The sequence below is a fragment of the Pempheris klunzingeri genome, chromosome 7 (genome assembly GCF_042242105.1).
Source record: "Pempheris klunzingeri isolate RE-2024b chromosome 7, fPemKlu1.hap1, whole genome shotgun sequence".
Taxonomy (NCBI): domain Eukaryota; kingdom Metazoa; phylum Chordata; class Actinopteri; order Acropomatiformes; family Pempheridae; genus Pempheris; species Pempheris klunzingeri.
In genome coordinates this window covers 5,420,768-5,432,575 of record NC_092018.1, presented here as the reverse complement: position 1 = coordinate 5,432,575, position 11,808 = coordinate 5,420,768, and the positions used below count along the sequence as shown (strand labels likewise).

The 11,808-nt window shown below is 40.3% G+C and overlaps 1 protein-coding gene across 1 annotated transcript; it reads left to right on the top strand.

The window, feature by feature from the left end:
• The first annotated feature begins 5,915 nt into the window (after positions 1–5,915).
• Positions 5,916–11,610, top strand: LOC139203576 (leucine-rich repeat-containing protein 43-like). The gene is made up of 12 exons (XM_070833390.1): positions 5,916–6,002; positions 6,148–6,360; positions 7,035–7,145; positions 7,342–7,481; positions 8,609–8,847; positions 8,971–9,131; positions 9,259–9,370; positions 9,862–10,001; positions 10,083–10,172; positions 10,685–10,903; positions 11,141–11,243; positions 11,388–11,610. The coding sequence occupies exons 1-12, from the start codon at positions 5,916–5,918 to the stop codon at positions 11,537–11,539; spliced, it is 1,767 nt and encodes a 588-aa protein (XP_070689491.1). The 3' UTR covers positions 11,540–11,610.
• Positions 11,611–11,808: the final 198 nt, after the last annotated feature.

Genomic DNA, 11,808 nt, shown 5'->3' with positions numbered 1-11,808 from the left:
CTCATAAAGTAACTAAGCTATCAATTTGGCATTATGATTAATAATTAACTTAATAACTACTACCAAAATTACCACATTGATAGCTAGCTGAAGGATTTTGGAGTTCTTGACAGTGTAGAGGTTGGCAGTATTCACTCTTGTACAATATTAAAGAAGACAGCAGGTGGATTCAAACATTTATTAGCATCTCATCTTAAGAGCATCTCTCCTCTTCAGGAGAAAGGTGGGAAAGAGAAAGTTCAGTGGGGGTAATTTGGTTTTTGGTTATGTGTCCCACTCTGTGGAGCTGGGTCCAGGGGTGATTTCACACCTATCCGTCAACTTTGGGGACTCTGGGAAACTGAGTTCAGGGAAGGAGTCCTTTGTTGAACAGACAAAGAAACATGTAGTCTTTACCATTTGGTGAGGCCCAACTGTGTGAATCAAGTTTCAAGCGTAATTTTTTTTAAGAGTATATAGTATAGTTTATTGATTTCAAAGGGATCAGACAAGAGGGTTAAAAGAACATAACAGAAACATGTCTCAACATCATCTCCAAAATAATCCAGAAAGGGGAGAACTTAAATGGTTTGTCCTTGAGCCAGAAGCTTATAGCTTCTAGAGGGACAAGTTCCATAAGAGTGTAAAATCTAGTGATGACGATGCATTGAAAAGAAGCACCATATGCCGCTGCAGGGGCCAATGTTCAAAGGTGGTGATTGTACTCCCAAAATACATAAAATACGTTCCAGGGCCAGTTTCTTCTTAAATATAATATCTATTTCCATGCACACTTGAAATTGTTAACAAGAGGACAGTCAAAAACACAGTGGAAGTATGAACCTTCAGCAGGTTTACACTTTGTACAATATTTTTAGAACACAAAGTTTAACTTCTTACGTTACACCGGGATAATTTGAAGCCAATTTATGACCTTAGATTGCAACTCCCTGGCTTTGTTGATGAATAAGAATCCTGAGAGGGATGACCAAATGTTATCCCACTCATTATCCAGGATAGTCTCTCCAAAGTCAGCTTCCCAAAGAGACCTTACACAGGATATGCCTTCATTATTTTTGTATGACAGGGCCCTATAAAACCTCGTGATAGATTTACTGGTTTAGGGATTTTGAATAGCCTTCTTTACAGCCGAGAGGGAAGACCCATTGGGGTGCAACTGGTATTTTCAAAGTTTCCTGCCTAATGATGGATTACGCCACAGAGGTGCACTATGATAAACACATGATATATGATGATGATGAAAATACACTTCTCTTGTCTTCTTGCAGTGAAATCAAAGATGAAATAACAGACAATGTGGAAGACATCATTCAATATGACAAAAATAAATACTGGTAATAATAAATAAGTATAGAAAACCATAATAACAGACCAATAGATAAATACTTGATTAAGTTGTGGACAGGGAAGGTCACAGAGGTTTTAACAGAGTGTCTTTGAGCACTCAGTGCATAAGAAGCTCTCTACCCATTGCCTGGCAGAATAAATTATTTGGAGGCCAATTACCTTCATAGCGTATATGTTTGAGGTCATTACGTTTCTGTGGCACTGTTCTGGGATGCTGGTTTTATTTTGACTTCCACTAGCCGGCTCAACTGCTGCTTTGAACTCCTCCTTAAACGCTCTAATGTTGTTTTGGATTTTGCTTCGGATGTCATGTTGAGTGAGATTCTTGATGAACGTCAGCAGGTGGTTGTCAAGGTAGTCGATGATTGCACAGATGGAGGCCTGGATTTCTTTGGTGGTGGTGTTTCCCACAGGCAAAGTTATTCCATCAAGTGGCTGTAGAGTCTTTAATTTGTATTCCATTGGTGGATCTTCATTGAATATATGTCTGACCTAGAGAGGAAGTGAGAGTATTTAGGACAAAGTCAATGACAGAGTGCAGGGCTCAGACACTGTCACAACTTCTAATAATGTGTTCATTTACAGTGAGGAGGCAACTTTACTTTGTAAACAGATAGCATGATGTGTTTACTTACATAATCGTTTTCTGCCTTCTGTAGATTACACAAAGGTAACTCCATTTTTTTCATGTTCTCCCGAAGAATCCCATATTCAAGTGGTCGTGAGGCCATGAAGGAGATCTGCATTATCATAATGCAGGAAAGCAGGAGCTCTGTAAGAAGTTGTATAGAAAACATATGATGTTGTCATCTGCATAGAAAGTCAATTGGACATTCGCACAAGTCAAACCAGAATAAACGTCACAGAGTCACAACTCAACATTAAGCTGAGAGAATAATAGACTGAAGAGATCAAAACTTCAGTGACATCATTTTATTTTAATTTAAAAACAGCTTACCTTTACCAAGTGACATGGTGCAACTTTTGTGTTTTTGCCGTTCAGTTAATGATCCTAAACTGGCACAGGCTGTCATTATATATTCTAACGTGGGATTTTTTTGTTGCATGTGATCATTTGGTGGATGACGCTTTTGTGGCATTATCATCTAAAAGCAGTTTCAATTTTGCAGTCGCAGGACACTGTTCACCACAATGGTTTACTGTCACAAAAATAATGCAACCTGCCACAGAGTTATCTGAGATCTTTGATATTTATCTGTTGAGTGGAAAAAAACCCCAGTAAACTCTGCTCTCGTTGTTACCACCACTTGCCATGTTTAAAGCAAGAAGCCTAGAAATGTTTGTTACAATGGACGTTACATCGCAGACAGGTATCTCATGCTGGAGAATGAATGTCATCACTAAAGCAAGAAACCCAATTAAAAGAAATCAACAAGTCTCCTTTCACTGCAGCCACAGCTGCGCTGCTGTGCACCTGCTCCATATACATCAAACACTCTAACCACCGACTCGGCTCCAAACACAGAGTCGTTCAGTTGCCAATACCAGGCATTCTCAGCAATACAATCTGCTCCTCTGAGCCTGTAAACCAAAGGTACCGCTCGTAGTTGCTGACCTGAAAGTGGCGGACAAACCCTTTTCCCGGCTGGGACAGGCTTGCTAGCATTTCCTCAAAATGTCCAGCTTTTCTTGGAAAGTCCGCCTTGAAAATGGATTTCTAAGTAGATCTGTGACCAAATTAACATCTTCTCCTCCGTCAGCCGTTGTGGGTTAAAAAAACTGCTATTAATACTTACGATTATGATAAAGTTTTAGCTCGTGCAGGTCGCTACAGATAAGAATCGCTAGCTTTGGCTAAGCTCTCTGACCAGCCAATCAGAGGACGTGAAAATACTGACGTCATCGTACCTGGGGTCACCAACTCGAAATCTGATTGGTTAAAGCAACAGTTTCATTGCGATGTATTTTAAGCTACGGGCGCCTGCACTTTTGATTCTGAAGGCCTCAGGGCAGATTTCTTTGACCTTGGCAACACATGATGGCTGAAATATGATTGGATAAAAGCTCTAACATAGACATACACTGCTGGAAGCCCCCCAGCCCAGAGACACAGAGACACGCTATGAAATGAAGAGCATAGACTATTAGGAACAATCTAAAAAGATTAATGGGAAAATATTAAAACGTAAATCAGTGATTCTGAGTTTAGGCCAGCAGAGAAGGTGTGGGGAATTTTAATACTACTTTTAATACTACTTTTAATCACTACTTATAAAAAGGCCAAATATATAATACTGTGTGCCTTAAACTTGTACTAACAACACTATATGTAAAACTAATTACCGAACACTGGATTTGAATTAGCAATAATAACTGTATGACTAACATTATATTAATAATAAACTGTATCACCTTTATTTGAACTAACCAAGTGACCTGTGAGTGAACTAATAACACATATAATCAACCATTAGAACCATTTGTGTTGCTAACACTGGAAGCTCAGTTCTTACTGACAATGTATGCACTGTTTTTAATCTGCAGGGAGAGACATATTAATGCAATGCACCGCCACAGGGAAGAGCCATACCCCAAAGTTGATAAAGAGGGGAACAAGCACTGACCCCAGGTTCTGAAGGGTCAGACACATGATGTTTATGTGGGATGTTTATGGCAAGAAACCACAAGCACGCTTACATGCACTACTACACACCCCATAAACTACATATCACACCCAGTACTGGGAGCTCCAGGGACGAGGCTGGTGGGAGGCCGTTACTAGAACAGCAGGATGAGATAGCTGCAGGGGAGGATGCTCTCAGAAAGACTCCATTGTAAAGAAGCTCCCACATGATAGGGAAAGGTCACCAGGGAGGATACTTTGTTACAGGTACGGCTGCTGGATGAAGGTCGTGATGCCAAGAGGCTGGGACCAGCCTGTGCACCAACGAAGGGAGGGCCAAGCATAAATCCACGGCTACTCCCCACCTAGTCAACTAATCAAAAATAATTGGATTCTTGGTGGAATGTATATACTGTTACTACATATGTGTTTCGGGGCTCACTCTGGGACCTGTTGGCTACAGACTAACAGCTTGCTGACTGTGGTTTTCAGAGCTCAGACTGAGTCCTTGATCAAGCTCAATACTTATTCACACAGAAAATAAAACACCTTAAATGAGAGAAGTTGCCTGTCCTTCATCGAAAAAAACGAGCATGCGACAAAGGCCTTGCTGGCCCTGACGGCCCACCACTGGTAGATAGTGTATAGCTGGAGTCTGCCCTAATCCAACAATATTATTTCTGGATTAAAACACTGGTTTTTCCTATTTCCTGCTTTTTATCTGCAATGAGTCCTGTTTCCATGGACCTGTGCCGACACCACTGATGTCCAAATATGACCTGTTGAGTCATATTGATGTGATTGGTGCCTTTACCATGACGTAGAAATTCAAAATATAGCCTACTGCATTTGATAATGATTTCCCTAGAAACAAGAGTCCTATTTCTGAGATACTTTTATTGTGGACAACAGGGAAACTGTTTTACCTGTGGTTTGTTGGTTAAAAAAATGCTGACCATTACTCAGCCCTGATGATTTCACAAGAAAAACCTACTCCCTACTCACAACGTAGCACTGGTATTCACAGCCCTTTTTATTTAAAGCTTAATTTGGAGTCTGAATCTAAGAACAAGGAGGCTCTTTCCATTTATTTATGACTTTAACAATATGTCTTTAGCCAGGCCTGGCATGTTGGTTTGTTGGCCACTTTGGTCCAGACTGAAATATTTCAGCAACTATTAGATGGGTTGCCATGACATTTTCTACAGACATCCATGGTCCCCAGAGGATAAGTCTTTCTGGGTTTGGCGACCCCAACTTTTTCCTTCTAGTGCTACCATCAGCTGAATATTTGTGAAATGTTTTGCTGAAATGTCTCAACAAATATTAAATATTATAACACTGACATGGAATTTGGGGCTTAGATTATCTCCTCACATTTCATTTAGTACCAAATACCTGTAAAACTAATGACACCCTCATCAGTTTCCGCTGTACTGTGTGTTTTGTGTTAATTAGCAAATTAACATCCTAACTAAGATAGTTGATAGTAGATGGTAAATATTATTCCTGCTAAATATTAGCATGGTAGCATTGTCATTGTGAGTGCTTTACCATGTTGATGTTAGGAAATCCATCTTCAGAGAGCTGCTATCACAGCGGTAAACTCAACTCGTCTTGTTTCTCAGTAGGCTTACAAACAATCCCCCACAGCAGGAGGATTTGTTGGGACATCCTGTGTGTGTTTGCATTAGATGATGTCCAGTTTGATTAATAGATTTAGATTTTTCTCAGCAGATATTTACCTTGCCATAGCTAAACAGGCTGAGCTGAAACACGTTTGAACGCACAGACGTCCTGAAGTCCTGTCAGTGTTCCTGGAGTGAGTCCCAGCTGTTGCTAGGCAACCGACAACCGCTTGTAAATAAACACCAAGGGCCTCTTCCCCGAAAAGACAAAGTGACCACACATTATACTACATGCGGCGGCTGCTGAGTCTCTCTTCGAGGTTACACATGTCACAGAGTTACTACCTTTAGCAGGAATGAGCTCAAACACACTTTCTGCTGTGTTAGAGAAGCAGATTCACCGCCTGTGTCTGAATGACTTTCCTTGTGGATATGGCAGCTGGGTGAGCTTTTTTTCAGCTATAAATTGGTTGTGTTGTGTGTTTTCTAGATAAAAATATATAAGCCTATTTAGTGGTTTATGGCACTCTCATCACTGCATACAGTAGCTTTCTTTTTGTGTATGATATAATGTGATAATGTCCTCAGAGGAAGACCAAAGAAAATGCAAAGGGAGCAGAGAGAGAGGAGACAGACGCCCTTCTGGATCTGCTGAGCTGCCCTCACTCTCCATGGTGGCATGATGAATCATGGAGCCCCCAAGCTCCAGCCCTGAGACAGCTGGCTGTGCTCACACCTGAACCCCTGCACACTGACTTCATTCACAATTACTTTACAACACTTTGCATTGTGGACAAGGGCGTGAGTGGACTGAATTTTTTTCCTACACCCAAAGGTTGTACTTTTAATGTGATGAAAGCAATTCACCCATTCTCACATAACCACAGCACAAGTTTCTTTGTCTTTTACTTTAATATACAAACCTTGACATTTTTATAGCATCCTCAAAGGTTATGGTAAGATTATCAATAAATCAATAAATCAATCTTCATTTATACAGTGCCAGTTCATTACAAATATTATGTCAAGACACTTTTCAAAAAGAGCAGGTCTTCACCAAAGTCTTTCATTAAGAGAGACCCAACAATTTAGTTTGGTGGTTGCTTGCTGTGCTGTGCAACTACAACCATAATAACAATAGTAACTTTATTGATGATAATCGGAGGAATATGGCAACAATGAATAACATGATAATCATGGATAATTACTAAAATAATGGTTATTGTAGCAATGGGAGTCATGCAGGCCCACAGCAGTGAGCAGTCAGGCGTACCGCCACCACAGTGGTAACCAACTCCTAAATCCCAAAATGGACACTTTGGTACTAGAAAATAAACAGAGGATCCAAAAAATAAATTACATTTTCAATTTGTTGATTCTCTGGTAGCTAAGAGACTTTGAATAACCATTGATGTCAGTTACAGTTTGATGCTTGTGAAAAAATGTACTTGATGTTTGGTCTGTGTTGTGTTCAGGTATCTGTCATCGACGCCGGCCTGTTGAAGTTCTCAAAGCTGGAGGAATTGGTGCTGAGTGCCAACAAAATTTCAGAAATCCCTCCAGAAAACCTCCCCAGCACTTTGAAGGTCAGTCAGTCCTGTGGCTGCTTCCTCCGCAGCTAATCAGACCAAGGGAGATTTAATTTGCTTCTCCATCATGTCTAAAGTAAAACAACTTGTGACATCACTGGTTAAGGCGTGTCCAGCACTGCAACATACGTGACAATTTTAACTCATGGGTCAAAGACTAGCAGCTGTTTGACTGTAAATGTTTCTTTCAAAGATTTTGGAGCTACGTGCCAACTGGTTGTCTTCTCTAAGCAATTTGACCAGCCATGGGCTTCCTCACTTACACTATCTTGGCCTTGGCTCAAACATCCTGGGTTCACATGAAGACGTCTCTCATCTTACAGGAAGACACTGGTTAGTTAGACACGGACATACACTGTGTACACACAGCTGATTTCTAAAGAGATAAGCCAAAACTAGATCAAACAAAAAAGATTTTGTATAGCTTGTAAGGTAAGATAATGCCATTACATCATTTTTGTGACAGCTTTTGAGTGATGACACCTACTGAGGAAACATGTTTTCCTGCCAAAATAGTCAGCTGTTGCTGACTCAGCTTACCCTGTTAGGTAGAAAATCGTTGCAGATCTACTAAATGTGGTTTCAGTGGGAGTTCACACTGTAACAAAATGACACCATTTCTCCCATTTTGTCAGCAGATAAAGTAAAATATAATGGGTTTATATAAAAACTATATTATATAAAAAATACTTGTATTTCCTGATGAATTACAGGAGGCAAATACTTTGAAGATCAGCTTACAACATCTAAAATGGTTATCATATGGAAATCCTCTTCTTAGGCGTCCTTATTCATCATCAAACAGAATTGTAAATAACTAAGAAAAACTCCACAGGTTTCACCTATGACATTCAGTTTATTCATCACAAAGAGTACTTGATTGTGAAAATAGCTGTCTAATGTCAGAATTTATTCCTGGTGGAGTAGAAAAGACAACAGCTTTTAGATTATCATGTACAGTGACTGTGGGACATACAACTTTTAAAATTTTGTTAAAACAAAACAATATGACCAGTTGAATGAATTAAACATAGGAAAATATCCAAATTATAGAAACTTTTACAGATATTTAGGAGTGATGGGGTCACTTGACCTCACGAGCTCAGCTTTCTATACATCTGCTGTCATGTGTTGGGACTGAATATGCAAAGTTTGTGTGTTGCAGGCTTGATTTTTCAGCTTAGAGTTGCAACTTATTTGTAAAATATGTCACAATCAGAGAGAAGTGGGCATTTACAAAGCAGGGGTTTAATAAAAGATGGATTATGGGTAATGTAGGATCCGTCATTTTTGGAGCTTGATCCATACTAGGGGACTAAAAGTCAGGATATATTGGTCTCTGTAGCTTTTGGCCATCTCAAAGTCCCCCAACTTTATGGAAGAGTACAACTAAATCTAAATTGTCAGTCTTGCAGTGAAACACACTGCTCTGTACAAACACTGACTGTCTCTGACCTCAGGCCACAGCTGGTGTGTCTGGACCTGAGTGACTGTGAGTTTCAGGACCAGCGGGCCCTGCTGAACGCCTTGAGCACACTCCCCTGCCTCAGGACGCTGGTGCTGGAGGGAAACCCCTTCACTCTTGCGTCCTGCTACCCGGGCTTCACTGTGGACAGTCTCCCACAGTTGTCTTGCCTGGACGCCTCATGGATCTCCCCTGAGGAGAGACATTGTTTCAGGGACTTGACCAAGATGAATGGTGAGACTGTGCTATCAATTAGTACATGTTTCTTTTTAATTTCCCAAGTAAGCAGCTGTCATTTCATCTTTATCAAGAGCGTAGCTACAGTTAATAATACCAAGATCGTTTTCTTTTCTACAGGTCTGATAGTGCACCATGCATCGGCCACAGTCAGTGTTGGCAGGATGAGGGGAATCCCAGACCCACTGATGAGTTTAGATAACGCTCCTGACTTCCCTGTTGTCACCTACAGCTATTTTATTACATATGACTTCCTTAATCATCAAACACTTGTTAACATGGTGATGTATTCTTCCCACACTTTTCAGAAAGATTAGATTAAATTAAAGATTAGATTAAATATAAATAAACATATTTTCACCATGTTGTAGCTCAGCACTTCTCTCTTTTTTATGGTGCTGTTCACAGGAATTCAACAGTGAGTCTAAAGTTGTCGCAGCAGCCATGGCACATGTGACAGCAGACGACTCCTTTAATGCGAAACTACAAGCAAGCAAAAATGTTGATGATACTGCACATGGTAATAGCACCTCATACCTCATTTGATGTGCACCGGTTTCAGCCCTACAGGAGAATGCTGTACAACAACCACAAACACTGATAGAGCTGAAGAAGTTGCTTATACGGAAAGATTAAATATTGTATGACGTTTCAATGCAATCGTGTAAGAGAGCTTGGAAATACTGTCAGTATGATGGATTTATTCAACTTAGTAATGTATCCTGTGTAACTGGGATTAACTTTTTCTTATCAGTTTCTGTAGAAACAGCTTTCCTCAGAGAAATGAACAGTCAGAACAACCAGTGGAGAGTTGCGCACATTGAAACAGATGACAGATTATTATACTGATCATTTATCAAGCATTATCATGTTGCCATGTTATCTGTGGTTTGTTTGTATATATTCTTCTCAACTATGTGTCTATGGCTCGTCAGAAGCCTGGCTTGTTTCGGTGGTTTCGCAATACCCTCTGTATGCCAGACACTCACTTTCTGATTTCCTTTTCTACAGTGTCAAGACACACCACTCCAAAGCTGACATGGTCAGAGTGCATGGACTTCACTGACTCACAAAGTCATGTTGTTCGTGATCTGGGAGGCTTGAAGAGATTTCTCAATCGAGGACTTTATCTGAGAATAGAGGAGGAAAAGGTACCAAAAAGACGGTTTGATGGGGTAAAAAATTAGACGCCAAGTATGTTAGGACTTATATTCTGGCATTTGACATTTTAGGTCCTGTCTTGGCCTGCAGCTTCTGAGGACGTGTCGGTGGCCAAACCCACCCGAACTGTAAAGGAAAAGAAGGGCGGGAAAGGGAAAGAAGTGAGCTTATCATTTAATTCCTAAAGAACCAGGAACTGTGGTCACACCTTGCATTAGTCAGCTGGTGGTCCAGCCATGTGTCAACAGATCTGTTGACTGGATGTTCAGGGAAGTCCTGGATTGTTCATTCCTACTGGAAGACTGATTGCTGACCATCTGTTTATTGTTATGACAAACCATGTGCTAAAATTAACCTGGCTACATAGCTATAGTATTTGGATTTTTACCTCTGGTTCCAGGATAATGTTTTTGCTCCAACTCACTCAGATCTGCTGTTCTTCATCTCATTATACTATGGCCACATGTTAGAGTGTATTGTGGTTCAATAAATCTATAGCAGCAGAACTCTGTAATATACAGTATGTAACAATTACATCACAAACAAACTTGTCAATGGTTTGTTAGGGTGCATTTTCCAGAGGACAACATTTCTGTCGGTAGGTGTTTAAAGTCTGTTTAGGCAGATAATGTTAGACTGCATCTGATTTTCTTGTCTATGATATCTTCCCCAGTCTCCAATAAAATCTGCTTCCACTAAAGACAAGTCTAAAGACAAAAAGAAGAAATCTGTAGCAGAGCTGGTCCAGGATGCCCCCATCAGAAGAGTCCTTGGGTCTGCCCATGTCCCCCTGCAAAGCCTGGTCAAAAGAGGTCAGAAGGTTGATGTCCTCTGTGACTTTGGTGTTCTGTACACAGAGTCTGAGGTGGAAGCCACACAAACGCTTGAGAAGGCAAGTTTACATGAAAAACAGGTGTTTACACAGCCTGTGCTTTGCTTAAATGGTATAATCTCTAGTATTACATATCATTATCTGGTCCATTTCACTGGGATTATCAAAAAACAGCTTGGATTAAAATTCAAATTGAGAAAAAAACTAGCAACATTTGGGACAGCCAATAGGGTTATAAATTGCCAATCTGATTTATTTCATGTGGGATATGTTTTTCACTAATTTTCTAATTTTTAGGACCTGAGAAAGAAAATCAAAGAAGACAAGAAGAAGGAGAACAAGGAATCACAGCAGAGGGGAGGCAGTGGTACTCAAAAGAAGAACACAGCAGCATCAAAAGGTTAATCAATCGTCAGATAACTTTTCCAACTTAAAATAATATATAAAATTGTAAAGGGTTGTGCTTTGATTTTTCAGTCAGTCAAGTCTTTCATTTTTGCCTGCTTAAAGAATTATGAATTATGTTTGTTGTTGTCCTTTGTAGGCAAGGAAAAGGGAAGGAAGGATTGTGAGATGGATGACCACAGATACAACTCTGTGTCTGTTCAGCTGGAACCAGTGACTGTGGAGTTGAGCGTGGAGCTGGAGAAATGGCAGTCTGTGTCTGAAGCTCACCAGCTTCCGTTCCCACACTAAAACCCCTGTAGCAAACCGTCCTGTTTTATTTTAGCGCAACACTATCATCCTTCACACGTTTTCAGGCCAAGCTTCATCTCCGGATTAACCCGTGTTACAAACTACCCTTAAGTTCCTCCCTGCTTTCCCTCATCACTGCTGACTTGAACATACTGTAGAGATTCATTGCATATTAAATTATTTACAACTTGAAATGGGCTGCATTTGTTTTCCCTCCTAAAAGTTAGAACATAAGTCATTAAGACTGTGCTTAGTACATAGTGCTTTCA